The sequence below is a fragment of the Tubulanus polymorphus genome, chromosome 3, assembly GCF_964204645.1.
Source record: "Tubulanus polymorphus chromosome 3, tnTubPoly1.2, whole genome shotgun sequence".
NCBI lineage: Eukaryota > Metazoa > Nemertea > Palaeonemertea > Tubulaniformes > Tubulanidae > Tubulanus > Tubulanus polymorphus.
In genome coordinates, this window is record NC_134027.1 from 10,240,132 (window position 1) to 10,259,574 (window position 19,443).

General features: G+C 38.2%; 1 protein-coding gene across 3 annotated transcripts; it reads right to left on the minus strand.

Moving 5' to 3' along the window:
* Nucleotides 1-1,217: 1,217 nt before the first annotated feature.
* On the minus strand, nt 1,218-19,401 carry LOC141902512 (uncharacterized). Of its 3 annotated transcripts, none has more exons than XM_074790279.1 (19): nt 19,284-19,401; nt 17,443-17,576; nt 16,420-16,571; nt 16,061-16,220; nt 15,756-15,859; nt 14,818-14,935; nt 13,919-14,103; nt 13,367-13,458; nt 13,139-13,217; nt 12,576-12,648; nt 12,265-12,371; nt 10,994-11,546; nt 10,476-10,592; nt 9,273-9,446; nt 8,300-8,410; nt 6,438-6,490; nt 3,744-3,804; nt 2,978-3,435; nt 1,218-1,399 (listed from the first exon to the last, which is right to left on the minus strand). In XM_074790279.1, the coding sequence occupies exons 1-17, from the start codon at nt 19,312-19,314 to the stop codon at nt 3,768-3,770; spliced, it is 2,280 nt and encodes a 759-aa protein (XP_074646380.1). In that variant the 5' UTR covers nt 19,315-19,401; the 3' UTR covers nt 1,218-1,399; nt 2,978-3,435; nt 3,744-3,767. The 3 variants fall into 3 exon arrangements, with proteins under 3 accessions (XP_074646380.1, XP_074646381.1, XP_074646379.1); XM_074790280.1 differs by adding an exon at nt 4,636-4,648 and having other exon boundaries at nt 1,218-3,435; XM_074790278.1 differs by having other exon boundaries at nt 1,218-3,435.
* Between the last annotated feature and the right edge of the window lie 42 nt (nt 19,402-19,443).

Genomic DNA, 19,443 nt, shown 5'->3' on the forward strand with positions numbered 1-19,443 from the left:
TCGAATAGATTTTTAAGAATATATTTTCATACAACACAATAATTCTTATAATATAAAGTGATTATTGCTGATTGTTAATGAAGAAAAAATGAACATCTGATTTACGTAAAAGAAAATCTAAATTCTGGCATTTTTTTATGAGAATCGTCAGAAACTCGATTTATCAACTAAAATTTGTTATACCCATTTTTCGACGAGATAAACTGCATCAGAACAGCAGAATCTGCATCATTAAATCATAAATAAATTCCGAATTATGAAACATTGCCGTCCTGAGGCCATCATAACGAACTCAAAAATGTTCTTTCGATCGTACGAGTTTTGTAATTGCGAAATTGTAACGCCATATTCATCAACAAGATGTTTTTAAGTCGCCAATACAGAGCCATGAATGAATGAATGAATGAATGAATAATTTATTTACTCATATATGATATGTACAAGATTATAAACATAATTTCTTTAGATATAATTTCATAGATTGATAGGTACATAATTTCAGCCTTATTTTTTAACATTTGTTGTAATCTATTTTGGTTTTCCTCAGGCGAAGATCAAAAAAATTTCTGAACGGCTAGAGCCAGATTTTTACAATCGCCCATTTTTTTAATTCTCGTGTGAGAAAACAAAACTATTTGAATTCTCGCGCGAGAAAATGGGCCATTGTAAACAATCATTCATCGTGACTCTAGACGTACAGAATTTTTTTTAGTATGGCCCGAATCAGCTACCATACGCATGTACAGCTTAGTTAGCCTCTTTTCTTTAATCAAGTGTATAGGAGGATTTTTTACGTTCTTAAATAAGCAGCAGTCTCCCAGTCGTTTCTTTTTGGCTGCAATTCAATGAACGGTTGAAGAGTTTACGTTGGCTTTGCTAATCATTATTTGTACGGTATCTTATTCGGCGAAAATTGATCAAAGCATCTTCAAAAACATTTTCCTTCCAAGCTTTAATGGTACTGATTTCGGCGAATGGCCGCCAGTCAGCCATCTTGATTCTGATCGGGCCAGGTTTTGGGCTGTAGATGTGTCTGGGTACACGTATAAACCAAACACCAACGCAATCCATTACTTCCAAAAATTACTGGATTCCTCCTGACGGACGGACTGCAGACGAATGGTAAGTTGAATGGACAGACGAATGAGTAGTGAGTGCGAAAGTCCGAAGTCGGCAAAACAGACTGAATTCATTTAGATACGGAGTAAACAGATTTATTTCTGAACAAACAGCAGTCATAAACATGTATGATACAACATACGTAACAAAATATAGAGTACATGTAGTAGTGATATTAAATGCATTGGGTAGAGAGATAACTTGCAGTTTCTTTTCTGATTTTTGTTATCTCATACAAATTACCAGTGAGCAGAAGTCATCCGCTGCCGGTTGTGTCAAACTGAACATGAAAACAAATGAAAGAAAAACACAGTCAAATTACTGGATGCAGACCGCATTCGTTGGTCGCTTTAATGATCTTTAACTGAGCAGAGAACTATAGAAAAGACTCCTGGGCCCAGTTTCACGAAAAAGTGTAAGCCAAAAAAGGTTGAAGTTGAACTGTTGTCCTCATTGAAAACACGAAGTAACCAATAGCAATTACACCAAACATTTGAGTGTAACTTTTTTTGTGAAACTGGTGACGATATGAAATGCTAAAACAGCTTCTACGAGACAGTGCGGTATTTTTCTCGACTCAAACGTGTATTGTTAATCAGACAACTCTGCTGCGAGTCGGGCAGCTAATACTGGTCAGTAAAATCTAACAAGAATGACACTTAATTTGATCAACAAACGTTTTAAGAAAAACCCTGTTTCAACTGAAACCGGTGGTTGTTTTACCAGTAGAGAAGGCGTAGGGAGTCGCTTAATGCTAAATCCAATTCAAATAATTCAAAAACTTAAGTCAAAATGTCAGAAGTGCGATTGCTCAAAAGGCAAATTCTCATTTAAGTAACTAACTTATCCCTAAAAGGGATCATTCATTTAATGCGAACGCATTAGGGGAGGGGGAGGGGGAGGGGTAAGTGCAATTGCGTACTGTAATGCTTAATGTATATGAAAATGGACGATTTTACTTATAGGGGGAGGCCGAAAAAGTCAAATTTTATGCGTACATAATAAATGAATGTTTACTAGGGCTAAAAAATGATAACTCCTAATCTGCTGGGTCATTTTTATAAAATGCAATAACATTTGTAATCATTTAATTTCTACAGCTGCCGGGTCTGTTTTTGTCAGCAAAATCATGATTTAAAAAAAAGTAATGTACAGGCTATATATAGGCGGCTGACTGGGTCAACTTTTAAGCTCAGCAGAAATGGGAAATAAGGTATACATTTTTGTTAAGCCTAATTAGAAAATTTCTGGGTTTTTGGTTTTTTCCTTCTTCTGACGAAGTTCATAGAATAATATTTACTGAGATGTCTATCATCAATGATGGGGCAGTCATTATGGGTGCTAGATGAACTGACCCCGACTTTAGATAGGATTTCCACTCTTCTTACATACAACAGAATAACATTAACTATGAAATATAGTGGCGGTGTACATTCAAATTTAGGGCTGGATTCAGCGGCACACCAACTTTCACCGGAGGGCATAGAAATTAAAAGGGTAAACAGTTAAAAAGAGCAAGTTTCAACACAGAGTGAGCATGTAAGCCAAAACAGGGGTCTTGGAAATTTTGAAATTTTAGTGCATTTGAATTTTGCAATTTCCAAGCATTTCTGTGACAATCAAGAGCAATCTAAAAGATAAATTACTCGAGAAGAAATTTTCCATTTTCTTTTTCAAAAGAGCACTGGAAAATTGCGATGGGGGCACATGCTCCCTTGTACTCCTGTCTCGATCTGACCCTGAAATTACACATTCTACATCGTTAAAATGTCCGATGCACTTAGGATCTTTAATTCTAAAGTTTTAATTTGGAATTTGATCTAATCTAAACATTGTATACCGCTTCAAATATACATACATAAATGTAAAACAAACTGGTTATTACAAATCCAGATGTCTCCAGGGCTGCCAACCTCTTCTGAAAAGTGCCGTCAGTAATTTTTTTCAGTAACGTTTCATTGAAATATGAAAGAAAATTTTTAAATTGATCAGCAATCAACAGTAAGTCCCACGGTAACATCTTTCACATTTTTGTATGCATCAAACGAATCGAATCAGCATTTCTAGTAATAAAAGAGTAACAAATACTGAAAAACAGGAACAGTTGGCAGCAGCTGTGTCTCATAAATCGGATTAATGTCATTGCTCCTGAATGATTCAGATTCAGGGAGGTTTAACTGATTTGAACGCTAATGCACGATGCATCGTTGATAACGCCGAAATTCACCATCAAACATGATTTTGGAACGAATGAACAATAGCACTTCGACTTGACACCGATCGCAAGATTTACGGGAAAAGGAAAGTCTGCAACACCTGAAAAGAAACAAAAATCTGTCAGTGACAACATAACACTGTTCAAACAAAGACAAACCTCGATGACACCAAATACTATCTAGGCGAGAAAATACACAATATCCGTGTAGGATGATAACAAGAATAATGAAGCCAAACAATAATGAAGCCAAAATTGAAAAGTTTTAGAATGATTATATTTAAGAGCAACATTTCGGCTATATGCTATTAGCTATTAATTTGCTAGTACGCCTGATGATGGCTAATAGCTCCAACTCACAACTGTGGAACCGGGTCCTGGTCTGCAAGTTGGAAGTAATTGAACTTACCGGGTACCCACGAGCGATACGAAATCAACGTCTTCGTCCTTTTTGTATAACCGGAAACTCACTGCAAAAATCGGAAAACGTTAGAATCAATAATCTAACAAGTATTTCAGTGAAGGCAACAATCAGTTTGTTGCCGCCTGTACCTACCCCCTCAGATAGCCCCCATTCAGGCATTCGGTCAAAATGTAATAGTAAATAAAGTTGAAGAACAGCAAAATATCTATTTGTTTACAATGATGCCAAGTGAAAATCAGAGCAATGAGGACTCTGTGCCACCAGCTATCCCACTAGATTGCGTGCGTATCAGCACGACAACCATGTCGGAATCTAGTTCATTTTCTACAAACTTTCATATAGACTTTTAGCCTCCATCATCAGAAATTAGGCAAATCACTCCTCTTGATAAACTCAGATAATCTTTAGGTTCATATAATAGGGTGAATTTTACTAATCACCATTCAAAGAATTTGAGATATAATGGATAGATTTTATTATAATGTGAGGAGAAATCCGGGAGTCTGAATGCACACTAGAGAACCTGGTGGAACCTAGCTTGCCACATTCAACATGATTAGAGGCATGATGCTACGAGCCAAACCGATTATGTGTCCTCTTCACTGTCTCTTATCGAGCCATCCAATGTGGTGCATGACTGTATCGAGTAGGCTCCGCACAAGTTATTACCAGTGCACCTGGTAGCTGTCTGTAATATTTACGAGCGAAAATCGTGGATATTGTACAATTAATTGAAAATGTATCCAGGAACAATTGAAATCCATAAGGGGTTGATTCATTTTGAAATACAAACTGACTGACTGACAGACGGACCAGGGGAGCTAAATAACAACAAAAGGACATTCACATAGTATATAGATATGAAAGAATTGCTCACCGGATTCCCAGTGCTGCATAAAAAATCATAATAAAAGTGAAAACAAGCCATAGGTGACAACGGTTCTCGGGCCCAGGCTCAAACATTTTGGATGTTCTTGTATCTGGGGCCAATAGCTAAATTCTGTCAAAGACAAGTTTTTGAATACCCGGTTCCTCAGTTATGAGGTCATCTTCAAGGTCATGTCACTGAAAACCAGAGTTTTTAGTGTCTTGTTCTGCCGCTAGGTGGTGCACTGGGCCCATTCTTTGGACTACACAACTAGACCCCAATACTAACATTGTACCCGAGTTTCATCAAGATCAACCAACTATTAATGATAAGTAGCTGTAAGACAGACACAAAGACCCAGGCTCAGGCTCGAAACCTATCTCCAAAATTACCATGGGTTAGTTCCCATTTTTGAATTTTGACCAGTTCCTAAGTTATGAGGTCATTTTCATGGTAATGTCGTTGAAAAACAGTTCATGGATGGTGCCGAGATACTACGTCTGTCAGGAGAAATTTCCAGTCGTTGACTATATTCCGTTAATAAAAAATATTGAAAAAAACTCGATCTAAACTGCACACGACCAGTGCTCCTGAAACACGTTCGTGTTCATCGACTTCAACATCATCAATCATCATCATCGTCATCATCAATTGCCGGATCTTTAGATGGCTTTCAAGCCTATCATTATCCGTTTCCATGTCTGACTTTGTGAAAATTCAAACTCGCAGTAAAAAATGCCTGGATACACTCCTGACGAAAATTACTGATATGCAACGCACTGTAGGAATATGGCACCTGTTGGGCCGGGATGTATTTAGACGATGTCGACCGATACCATTGGAAGTGCCCTTTGAAAATTGTCTACTTTTTAAAAATCTTAAATAGGCCGGACTGCCAACCTCTGAAAAGTGCTATCAGTAACAAATAGATTTTTTTTCAGTAACATTGAAATATGAACAAGTTAAAATTAGTTCCCGAGTTCAATTCTGCTTCAAGCTATTTTCATGAGTTTTCTGTGATCGAATTATCACTGCTCACCTCTTATCGGAGAGTATCGACGTAGATTTATGGAGATGTTACATTTTGAGCTACATGCGTTTTGATTTTTATTAAAATGCTATCAGAAATAAATTCAACGATTCTCGAGTTTGATTCAACTGTCGAGTGAAAATTTATGTCATTAACATCATTGTCGTCATGTCCATTTATACTGAATTTAAAGATTGCAATTCTAGCTATTGTTATTGTATACGTACGTCAACAAGCTAAAAATTTGTAACATGGACTTCCGATATAATTCTATTTAAAAAGTTGTCAGTAGTATAATTTCGAAGTTGAATTTAGCCGTTACGTGGAGAATTGGCGTCATAGCTCAGCAGTCAAAACATGGAAAACAACATCGTCCTTGTCATAAGTGGATTCAAATCAAAATTCAAAAGGTGCATTGGTTTGAAATCGGTTTATAGAAAGCAGTTTGCGTCCCAAACCGGTTTGCCGTAGTGAAAACAAATGCGACAGAACAAAAAGTAGGTTTGAGTCGGCTACCAGCAGAAATTTGCTTATTCCGAAAAGTCGGTTTGGTATGGCTGGTTTACACAAAGCGTTTAGGTTAACGCCCAAACAAAGACGCCGGTTTATCAAAAACAAACCGAAACAATTTGTGCAAAATGATTTCAAACTTATGTGCCTAAAGATTGCATTGCTAGCAATCATGAATGTTTTTTTCATTGTTAAATCGTTATTTCATCGTAAAGCGTAAGATTCCAACTTTCTAGAAGTCGCACTTGTCCAGTATCGGAGATTAACTTACTCGAACATATTGCAAAGGGCTTCATCTTCAGCGTCTTGTTCCTGGCTTTGAATCTAAAAATAAAACATTCAGAAAATAGGGTATGAAAATAGTTTACTTAATACGAAGCCCAGGCTGGCGAATATGGCAGTGATAAACAGCTAAAGTCTATTTCAACTTGACTCGAGAGGACATCGGTGGCCTAGCTCAGTCAGTTTTGGTGTGACATACCCGATACAGGTCTTTAAAGGACCAGAATGGACCGGCAGTCGAACTAAAACATTGTTCTTCAATCCATTCTATACGCTTTATTGAAGGATTGCAAAAAAGTCTTCATTGAAAACTCAAGTTGAAATAAACATTACATATCGTACATGCAGGACAGAAACAGTTTTGTTAGTGTTAATGTTCATGTTTGTGCCCCATTTACTATGACTGGAATGGTATGAGAAAAGAGTTTTAGTAGGTTCAGCGCTAATGGCCGACTTAAAGCAGAGCAAGGAAGTAAAACGCATAAAAAACACATTACAGTCCCAAACAAGACATCTTGCGGTTCGAAAATGTTCGGCTGCTCTTGTAGAGGACGATAATACTAGCCTGTGGTGTTAGAGCTATTAAACGCCGTTTCAATAATGTTACCTAGTAGTATGTGTTATTTAAGGAATTCTGTGAGAGTCGATATCCTATATATCATCAATACTGGTGTTACAAAATAACAACAGAAATGCTAGGGCCTAAGTACCAAAATTCCGGAATTTAGAACGGGGGGGTCTGAAAAATTCTCCCCCAGAAAAAAATTTTGCGTTTTTGCATCGCCGGAGATGCAGTATCACGATCGGCATCTTTCATCTGAAAATACGACGGCAGGCATTCATTGTGCTTCACATCCCTCGCTGCCTTCTTATGCCGCGCGCTAACCGGGTGACGAAGAATATCTTTTTTCCCGCCACTACCGTATTTGACCTGGTCTTTACAAACGACGCAGTACGCCACGCCAGCTAAGTCTAACTTGCGAATGTAGTTCGATAAGTAGTCCCCGTTACTGTCCTTACACTCTAGCCAGTGCCAGTTAAATTTATTTTTTATACCGCTGTCAATTATATCAGCCGACTCCCGACTGACAATCTTTCCGTGCGTGCTCATTTTGCAGACCGTCCCGCTTGACAGCTGCAGGCAAAAAGAAAGTTACAAAGCTGCGTGCCTCAGGACAAAGCACGTGCGTGGTAATAATTAAGATGATATTTATTAAATATCATCTTAATTATTATCACGTGCATCTTCACATTGTTGGCTGTCAGCGGGACGATGTACAACGGCGCGTAAAGATAATTGGAAATGGCGTCACAACAGTGGCGCTCCGCCTACGCACGCACAGATACCACAACAAGCACACATATATACATTGTAGCAGAACATCCTCGGAAACGGAGACCAAGATAAAATAACACAGAAGCGACGACGAGTACAAGCAAACGAACACTTTTACGGTCCGTGCCATTACTGGTCGCCGCGAGGAATTCTCACCAAATTTCCGGAATTGACATCGGCCATCCTAAATTTCCGGAAAACTAGCATCTCTGTAACAATAACAATCGCAAATTCTGGCGTTTGTTTTGTAATCTTTATGATATATATTAATAAATCTTTATAATCATTTTTGAGAGGATGTGCACTACAACATTAACATATCAGGGCTGGTCAATTCAACCCATTCAACCCATGTATTGATATTCAAATCCAAAATAACTTTTAAATAATATTGATCCTTAATATTATATATATTACATTACTTATTGTCAACAATATTGAGTAATATATGGGTCATTTTTCAAGGCGTCGGTTAAGATTGAAAAACATTCTGACTGTGAGAATAATACCCTTACCCTTTCGATTTCATCTTGTTGGTTTCTGAATTCCTGCTGTTTGATAATGTCTTTGTGAGGTGCTAGCTGAATAGTGATCGACTGATTCACCGCTACTGGTACTGGCAATACCTGGAGGTAACAGAGAATGACGAAGGAGTAAGGTACATTCATTCATTCGTTCATAAAAATGCCTACAGTTGCGAGCAGTTTCATAGTCAGGGTGGCCACTTTTAGTTGACTTGATTTTTCCCTGTCTTTTCCCCAACATATGCATCTTGTTTTCCCTGACTTGATCAGCTAAGAATCCGATCGATAAACACGATCAGCAGCCCCAGCCACCTGAAGGGACATGCACAATGGCTCAACAACCGCTGATGGGAAGTATCACCTCGATCAACCTCCAACTCCTGATCAACAGATGAGAGTTTGGGGAGATTTGTTTTTAAAATGTTCTGCGATCCCACTTGCAGAAGTTACAAGTTTCAAGTCAATTAACACAGTCAAATATGCATAACATAGACAGAGGCTGTTTGATTTTACGCACAATCTAACTATCTCAACAAATTTCCCTGACTTTACCCTGATTTTTAGCTTCTTTTTTTTCAAAATTCCTTAACTCTTTTAAAGAAGAGAAAATTCCCTGATTTCCTGGTAAGTGGCCATCCTGACAGTGAAACATCATTACAATTGACTGGGATAAGACAGATCCTTTGGATGCAATAAAACCGAAATTGGAGCAGAAATACAAGAACAAAATCAAGCCCCATCCACTGGTTTGGAAGGTAGCCATCAAAACTGACATGGAAAGATTTGTCTAGCCTAGGTCTCAATAACTTTGAAATGTTATTTAAAAGCAAAGTTCCATTGTTGATCGACGAAATAATTTTTTTGCGGCAAATTCAAGATTGCAAAAAAAAAAATCAAAAGTAAAATTAATCCAAAATATTGGCTATAAAAAATATTATTAGTATCTTATTTAGTATAGAATTACCTTTTTGAACTTTTTGAAATTTCGAACGGGATGGCCATTACGCGCTACAATTTCCGTGTCGTCATCGTTAATTGTATTCATTGGCCTGTGCACAAGCGGAACAACACGTACGTTCATGCAGCCACAACGTATATCTGGGTCGGGATCGTGCTCGGCTGTGCGAGGCGTCTCAGACTTGAAATATACATACACGTTAATAAGAGCACAAAAACAAACTGATTTCCATTAGAATTCATTCGATAACCGGGATTTCCATTTCATGCGGCAAAACATAGGAATCACGCACAACAACTATCGAAACTAACCAATTGAAATTTATTTTCCAGTTTAACCCTTTCAGTACGTTTACACCACAGTGCGGTGTATAAATCAATGATAGATTTCGCTAGTACACCGTACTGCGGTGTATTGATGTAATTAGTAATCAGTAATCATCGCTCTTAAAAAATGGCAGCACCTGTCAAACATAGTGAAACACTAGTAACTAATGATACACGGCGCCGTGGTGTAGACGCATTATAGTGGTATTCCCGTTATTCAACACACTAGGGTGGAATTTTGAAAAATTTTCAAATTATCTCCAGCACTATAGGGTATTAATTAGTCAGCACTGAAAGGGTTAACATTTCATTGAAATATGAAAGAAAATGTTCAATCAATCAGTAACCAACAGTAAGACCCACGGTAACATCTTTCAAATTTCAATATGCCGATCGAACGAATCAAATTCGCATTTCTCGTTATGAAATAGTAACAAATACTGAAAATCAGGAACAGTCTCTGAACAGGCACACTGAGTCGCTATAAGCACCAATAAAGATGGATGAAAAAGAACACAATAGCCCTCCCAAAAGTATCATCCGATCAATTCTAAACATTTCAAAGTATTCATACAAAAACTTCATTGACATTGAAGCGTCAAGTGGCAAAGTGGTTTATGCCATATTGGAAACTTTGTACTGGTCTTGGCAATTCAGGGTTGACTCATAGTACTGAAAGGGTTTGAATGATCCAATCACTGAATGCCTCTTGGAAGCAGATGAATAGACAGCAAAAACTCCATGGAGAAGGTGAAAAAGAAAGTCCACGTACGTATTGGAACTTTTTTAAATATTGCCGTATAAAATCTTTTACAAACCGTCTACGGTTCCTGTGGGCTAAAATGACATTGGGCAGATGAAACTGCATCGTCATCATACTCACATTTCCCGTATGCTGCTTGGATAGGTATCCGTGGCTAGTTGGTTCCGCCTCAGCTAGGTTCCACATTTCAACAGTTTCGTTTTTAATTTCAATAGGTTGAGTTGGTTCACACGATTTCTAAATTATACGACCAACATACCAGTAGTGTTATGGACTAGTTTGAATACTTGGGTACCCAATTAAGTAATCAAATCATTGGACCTTAGATAGACCTTAGAGTAACATCAGGGCGGCCACTTTAATTTGACTTGCTGTTTCCCTGACAATTCCCTGACACGTATATTGTTTTCACTGATTGGATCTGCAAAGAATCGAATCAATGAACACAGTCGAATACGTAAGACATAGACAGAAACTGTTTGATTTCATGCGCGATCTAGCAATCTCAAGTTTTAGCTTTTCTAAAAAGTTCCCCCATTAATCCCTGAAATTCTTAAAAGGAAAGAAAATTCCCTGACTTTTCCTCGATTTCCAGGTAAGCCGCCACCCTGAACATATTCATATGATTGGATACTCACCGATGGTAGTTCAGTTTTTCCGGACGCTGATTTCTCGTCGTCTTTCCGTTGCGCGTTGTTTTGATCTTGGCTCCTAATACGCGTTCTACGTCGCGGCAACGCCGGAATTGCATCGAATTCATCGGCCAGCAGTGTTTCTTTGATCTCGACGGCATCTGATTCAGTTTTAATACTTTGTTTCGAATTGCGATTGCTAGCATTGTCATTCGATTTGGAAACAGACTGTTCGGCCGCCGCAGATATGACTTCTATGCGATTTTGTCCGTTATCGGACACAGATTTTGTGTTCAACGTTCTACGCCTACGGCCGGACATTATCGTATTAAAATCGTCGATCACCTCAGTGTTATTCGTATCCATATTCTCAGCAGTATTCGGTAACGCCGTTTCGACAGTTTTTTCCGGAATCTGTGAACGCCTCGATGACCGGGGCATAGCAACGAAGTCGAACAAATCGTTATTTACAACAGGCGCTGTAGCATCTTCGCTTTTGATTTCACTTTTGATCAGTTTCGCCAGGGGTGCAGATGTCTCCGGGCTCTCAGCTCTTTGCCTATCAATGTAAATCACTCATACATTCATACTAAGTTAGACAAGCCATAAGCGACAACAGTTCTCAGGCTCAAACTCCAACTCCAAAACTACATTGCGTTAGTTCCCATTGCATTATGGATTGATGTATCTAGGGTCAATAGCTAAATTTTGTCAAGACAAGTTTTTGAATTTCGACCCTGTTCCTTAGTTATGAGGTCATCTTCAAGGTCATATCGCTGAAAAACAGTGCCTTGTTCTGTCACTAGGTGGCGCACTGGGCCCATTTTAGGGCACATTTTCTGCACTGCCCAACGAGACTCCCATACTGATATTGAACACTAACTTTACCAAGATGTACCCACTATTAACGGAGCTAAGTAGCTGAAAGACAGAACCACAGATGCACAGTTTCGAGGATAAGGGCCTAACGAACACTCGAGAACCAAAGAAGATTTACCACTTTGGTGGGATATCTGATATAACCACTAGACTGTCAAGACGGGCTTAGGTAGACTCTTAACTGCTTGCAGCACACAATTCGATCGATTGCAACTAGTCGCAAATGGCTAAATACTAGACTGACATGCAACAGTGTGCGAGAAGTATCTCTGTCAGTTACAAGAGCAGCTTATGTGGCTGCGACTGGGAGATACAGGCAAATCCTCAAAAAGTAGAAAATGTGCGACATGTTGCACCTGGTGTCACTGGCAGGTGCAACGGCATCGATTTTTCCTTACCTCTTCTTACTGGTGCCATTTATAACTTCTGGAATTTTCGTGGTAGATGAATCTCTTGATACAATTGTTTGACTGCGCGGTTCTATTTTGACAGCAACTGTGGAAACCTGTTCAGTGCAAAAACGATGAAAACATTAAACGGTAACCCTCTTGGGGCCCCGACTAAAATTAAGGATGAATGCTGATTACGGACAAAACTTGCGATGAAATTCAGGAAGGTTTTTTAGAAATTTTCGCTACTTTTTGTTTTATTTTTCCAATTACAAAAAAAAACGAACTTAGAATATTCAATTATAGCTTTTCGTTCCTACCAGTTGCGAAGTTGTCGTTTCATCGATGATATTAGTCGTAACGTCAGCAGCAAGTGGCAGAGTTTTGTCATGACTTGAAACGAAAAAGAATATGATGAAAAATATTCAGGGCAGGCGGATTAACTAGAATCAGGATATATTGGGCCAAATTATGACAATTTATTATATATATTATATTATGACGATATTTTCAGCAATCAACATTGCCTGCTCTACAGATTAGCCCAGAATATCAAAGATTACGTTTCACTTCTTGGTTTGCAGCAATACAAGATCCCGATATACCTGGCTGAGTAAGCATGTTTGTCTGTAAGACGATATATTGTTTTGGCTACTTCGTCCACACAGGCCTGATATTTGAAGACAAGAGTGACCATGTATTGAAACCGAGGTCCTATCAGATGGATTTATTTGAGTGTATTCAGAAATATTGCACTTGTATTGTTACTAGGTAGGATTCTATGGGAGCCAACATTTTCACTATACTATCATCTACAGTATATATTACGAACATTTTCCATAGAAAGCTAGACTATGAAAGTGGTTCTTCTTTTTTTACTCACATTTGCGACTGAGACTGCGGCACCAAAGTTTCGGGTTTCTGAGATAATGACTGAGATGGCACCGGAAAGAAATTTGCATCTGTAAAAATACCTGTTGTCATTTTAGGAAAATTCCACAATCAACCTCTAGAAAAGCGAGCTAGTCTATCGATGTCTACGTATGCCATGTGACCATAGGTTAATATTCGACACGCGCTGAAGAGATTTCATAAGAAACATGGCTCTTACCGACTTTAGCATCTGGATTACAGTATTTCTCTATGGAACAATATAATACAGCATAACCAAACTCGGCTTCAGGAATAGCTCTTTTACCATATCTATCAGCGAAATACACACAAAAGAATTGTTGGTTTCTATAGACAAGTGGCTGTCCAATATCAATAGTAGACAAAAACCCACAATAAAAAGAAAAATTATCTGGTAGCTTAACGTTCCAACTCAATTCTATGAGCCATTTTCAAAAAAGTTTTTTGAAAATGGCTCATAGAATTGAGTTGAAACGTTAAGCTACCAGATAGTTTTTCTTTTTATTGTGGGTTTTTGTCTACATAAAAGAATGTTTGTAACAGGAATTCATATCTATCGACTGTAATAGTTTTTACGATGGATGGTGAATGACTCCACTTCGAACACAGCATGTCGTTCATTTTGAGATTTTAGACGGTCCGGTAGAAATGTGGTAGCCATGCAGTTGAGCCACATCCTATATATTTCTAACAACAATTCGATGAAAAGGCCATTCAACTGAGCTGGAAAGCCTTAATGGGGCTCACATACTTGCATAAGTAGCTGATAACATGGTTAACTCTGTCCTGAGTGTTTTGAGTCTGAGCCTGACTTTGTTCATTTGGATCGCTGTACATAACTATAGATTCCGGTTTAGTAAGCATGTGACTGTGTTCGTTTCTTGCCAGTATTGCCGTTCCGCCCGCCATTTCGACTGCCACGTGTAACTTATCATACTGGAAAAGATGTTTATTTTTTTCTAAAGTATTGATCGAGTGCTTCCGGTGCACCAGGTAATGTTTTCGCACAAAAATGATCAAATCGTAAAAATCTTTTCTCGACCCTGTCACACCAGCTACCCGATAGATGGTGCGCAAGACAATAAGGACAACTCAAATCAAAATTCAGTTCCTTTTCAATTAACTTTCATCTGGATCTTTAAGTTCCAGCATAACTATTAGGATATTCGTGTCTCTTGATACATAAGAGCACTCATTCAATGGAAATGAACATTTACAAGAATGATGATAATATTCATAAAGCACTGTGATTCCATCCTGAGACAAAAATCAAAAGCGCTCATCTGGGTCCAGTTCCACAGTTTGAGTTACGATTTAACTCTTACGAGTTAACTCATTGAAAATGAACTTTCATTTACTCAGAGTTTACTGTAACTCAGAACTGTGGAACCGGGTCCTGGAGTGTCAAGGTAAGCACGGAAAAGTAATTTTTGCAGTGATACTCAAATTAGACAAATGACATATCCAGAACTGTTTGAAGCATGTTAATGAATTGGTTCCAAAGTATGGGCGCACACCGCGATAATAATTGATCTTCCTCCGAAGAAGATGATCTTCCTCGATGAAGAAAGATCTTTCTCAAGAAGAAGGCAATATTTCAAGCCGAAATTTAGAGTTCGAAATGATCGATTTCGATTGTGTCATCTGTACCTGTTTAGAAGTGAGGAAGAAGAACTTTTTATCAGCGAATAACATCTTTCGTACGTCTTTGCGTTGGAACGATATTTCATTCGGGTCAATTTGAGATTCGGCTAATGGTGGCAAAAAACTTTAAAGCAAAAAAAAGGAAAGAAAGAAGAACAAATTCAAATCGTTTCCTTAGGAAACCCGGTGGCGTTAAGAATACAAGGGCGAATCGCTTGATGAAGCTAGATCTAGAAGTACTCGATAAATGAAATTACTTCCGAGAATCTTTTCTCTGAAAACAAAGCTTCCTTTTAAGCATCGGCATTATGTTATTCAAGCAGAATTTGTTGTCTATGGCAGTGTTAATAGGCATTTTAACCTCTAAGTATAAATTGGTGATGGACTTTGCTGCGGGGTATCGATGTATTTGGTAATTGATTTTTATCTCTAATGAAATATGGCAGCACCTGTCAAACATAAAGTAACAAATGATACACCGCACTGCAGTTAAGACGCATTATAGCTGTATGCCGGTAATCAAACATGCTGGGATGGAATTCTTTTTAATTTTCAATTTATCTCCAGCAATTCAGGGTATTAATTAGTCAGCACTGAATGGGTTGACTAATTCGATGATCAAGATGGGAACTTTGTATTTTTCTGAAAAATCACTTGATTAACCGAGCAAAATCTACAACAGAAGGGGACCTAATCATGACTGTATGCTATCGCTATAGAATGCAGGAGTGTGGCTCACATGCAGAGCCAAATTCGGTTTTCGTATCTAGTCGACTAGTGGTCGGAACTAATATCCGAATGCGCTTGATTTTCGAACTATTTCCGGAATATAGTTCCGACTAACGGACATTCGGTTTCGTTTAATTCGACTCTAGTCGACTAACTCAGAAAACCGATGGTGGCCCAGGCTACACACTCTACAATGACCTGAGAGCTATACTTACGCATCCGGGTCAGGAAGCTCTTTCTTATTCGTAATCGAATTCACATATTCGACTAAATAATCCGACGTGACGATGTTTCCGAAATTTACCAAAGCGCAAATCACCTGAAGAAGAAAGAATATCAATTACCGGCTATGACTCAAGTCAACAAGATGCTTAGGTACGATAACTATCTTATTGGACTTTTTGTCAAAAGCGCTTTCATGAAAAGTTCCATCCATAGAACAGTACGACTTATGGTAAATTTGATGAGTTGAACTAATTGCAAACGAACCAATTTTGAAGCTAATGCCGATGCTACAAACCTTGATTGTAACGCTGAGATTGGACATGACTACCATACAACATTCAGCAGTATAATCGACAGACACGTGTCCGCCTAGTTTATGAACCAAAGACTTCACCTTTTTCTTTTTGGCGGCATCCAAACAACTCGTCGTCAAAATGAAGGGCTCATAACTCAAGCTAAGTTTGTCAAAAACAAAAAAATTGCGAGTCGTGAATAACTTAGTCTCGACACATTGTCAGAAGACATTTCCCGAAAAAGTCATGCTGGCTGGAATGGTTTTTGGTAGATCCTTATCACTCTTTAACCCGGGATTTTACGAATAAGTTACCACTTCTATGTTTTCATCACACGACGACTGGCACGATTTCTACTCACGTGAATTCGCTGTCAACCGAACCGAATTTGATCAATATTTTCATCGGAGCTGGCGACACAGTCTGGTATTCGCACACGCGGATGTTGTCGATGAACGTGCCGAACTTCGATAGATCCTTTATAGTCACCGACGGTTTTCTGTCGGGATGAGCCTACATTGAAAACGATCCTACATTACATACATCGACGGATTACCGACGTCGATAGCCGCTATCTCAGTGGCGTTGGAACCATAGCGACTGCAGCTGCGATAATTCACTGAATAACATTTTTTTCTTTCTATATCATGTTTTTTTATGAAATTGTAAAGCAAATTCGGTGCTGCTATAGAACCTGATAAAAATCAGCAATTGGCCGTGGCAATCAAAAAATTGCTTCCAAGGCGCCAGTATCCCAGTGCGAGATAACTATTTTTTTTCATCCCGAAAACCTCTTAAACTAGGTTTTGGGCATATGGATACATCCAATAAAAGCCATTCTCTTAGGGTTTTGGTTGTAAATATACGTTCATAACAACACCCATCACCCGAGGGTTTCGAACGTATTTCGAAACCGCCGCATGATTTCGTTCCCCTGATATCCGACAGACGTCGCTAGGGTCTTCATTCAGAACACCAAGAATTTTCATAAGTGAAAAACATTAATTTTCTGAAATCAATTGAAACCCTAGGAAAATGGAAACAACAGAAACCTTTAGGGGATTAAAATCAACATCGACAAAATGTTGATGCCGGGTACAAACATCGTGAAATATTAGTAACTAACCATCCACCGCACTGCGATGTATCACTAAAATTGTGTGGCCATTATTCAACACACTGGAGAGGAACTTTTTTAAATTATGAAATTATTTTTCATCTTAGCACTTTCGGGTATCAGTTAGTAATGAAAGGGTTAAAGTTTCATAGTGATTATTCAACATATACATGAAAATGGTAGCCACGTTTCTAAGACAGATATGCTGGGGCCTTAAGTAGGGTTAATCGGTAGGTGATATGAAATTTCACAAAATTTTGAACACACCACATTCGATTCCGGGTGAACGACTGTTAGAACTGCGTGTTGGCGGCTGATCGACGAATCATTCTGAATGAGTATCTTACAATCTTTCCGGCCGACTGTATACTCAACCCCGACGAATAAAGAAAATTTGAGAGCTGAAAATATAAAAAAAGAATATCAAATTCTTTAGCCGAATGAAAACTATATGATATATAACACATGCGATAACTTATTCAGGCAGAAAATGACCTTTTTTGGGACAAAAAATGTCACAGAACGGTAATCTTGCGTTCAAAAAAATTTCTTATCACAAGGAGACATCACTTCCATATCCGAATTACACTATGGTAGACTCCTAAATCGATCTCCATAAACCGTTAATTCGGTGGAACTTTTGAAAGCAATTATTCAACTTTACACTTCTAAACTCTGGTTCTAATTCGGTAACTGCCAAATTGGGTTAAGAAAAACTCCTGGTTCAACTGTACTGATTTAGGTGTAGCCTACTATACAACTACAAACATTTCTGATAGCCTATATCTGAAAATTGAAGGAGTTTTTAAGGAGTTTAGAGCATTTTGCTCAAATTAAACAAGTTTCAAGCACCTATAAAAGCATTTTCGGTTTTGAAGGAGTTTTTAAGGAATCAAGGAGTTGTAGGGATCTTGACATATTTCAAATATCAAGAACTTCAATCTACAATGAAAGAAAATATGGGCTATTTACTAGTTTTTAGAAATAACCAAATGATATGCCTATTCCTAACTGAAATGAACAAAAGACGATGTGTACTTTGATCCGATTTGAAATTAAATATATCATCCTTCGAACATATACGAAATCTGCATTGAAGAGGTTTGATAATAAAATGTAGCATTTTACCATTGCCTGGGAAAAAATGATGAAGATAGCATAGGCGGATTAGGCCTAATGAAGGAAGATTTAATTTGAAACAAGAACCTTGTGTTTTCTATTTCCATCACACTTCTATGTCATCACAAACTGTATATTTGCCTGGGTATTTGTATATTTGTATACATTGTTTTAATTGTTTATGGCTCAGTGGTTTGTTCACGATCCATCACTGAGTCATTTGTTACTGTTAAGATTCTGGCCATACTAAGTATGGTACTTGTGCCGAATTTGCCAGAATACTATGGAAAGGCACCAAAACATGATTACATGTCATTTGATAATCAAAAGGTTTAAATAGATGATGGTTTGGCCCATCTGATTTTGCCCTTGAATCCAGACAGAATGTCATGACAGAATTTGACATCTTTCCTCTTGTCTTGTTACAAATTCATATTCTAAGATCTGCATTGCGCTATGTTACTGAATACAGTAGGCCTAATTGCACTTAAGAATTATTTAGGAGATGGTTTCTCTTTCAGTGCAATATAGAATAGGCCTATAGCCAGAATCTGTTTTTACGGAAGACATATAAATAAAATATGTGACTCATTTGGTCATCCTGTGCAATGTAAAAATAGCCATGAATTTTTTGTTATGTCAGATGCCCGCTCATGTGCATCGCGATGCCGCCGCATATCCGTAAATAAAAATAGCAAAAAATTAATTTTAACAGGTGACGTAAAAACAGCCACCTTTGTAATCAAACTGTTAAAACTGAGTACTGAGTGATACCCTTAACCTTTTAAGTGTAGTGTCCGGCGTCAGACGTTAAAACCTGTAATATAGTATTGGTGGGGTGGGGGATAAGGAGGGCTGTAAATATATGTTCTTATTCCACTTCATTCAATCAAAGATACGTCATAGGCCTACTAATCAATCTAATTCCAAGAAGACAGATCGTCTCTCCTGACTGACACTGACAGTCTCAAGACTAAATTTAGACATACCTGGATCTCTCAAACTTTGTAATGTCCACATAACGTTGATAAATACGTGCCAGTTTCCTCGGGCATAAACTTGTCCGGTTTCTTTTCTGGCTTCTTTTTTTTTTTGCGGCTCCGGATTGCGAAGTTGAAACGTCAAAACGCAATGTCGCGTGTTGTTCAA

What these genes read in the sequence shown, in the direction of transcription:
- LOC141902512 (XM_074790279.1), bottom strand. Translation starts at nt 19,314, where the DNA reads ATGTGGACATTACAAAGTTTGAGAGATCCAG. An exon ending in ACAAAGTTTGAGAGATCCAG is followed by an intron (nt 17,577 to 19,283) that starts GTATGTCTAAAT and finishes TTATATTTTCAG; the next exon opens with CTCTCAAATTTTCTTTATTC. An exon ending in AAACGACAACTTCGCAACTG is followed by an intron (nt 12,372 to 12,575) that starts GTAGGAACGAAA and finishes TGCACTGAACAG; the next exon opens with GTTTCCACAGTTGCTGTCAA.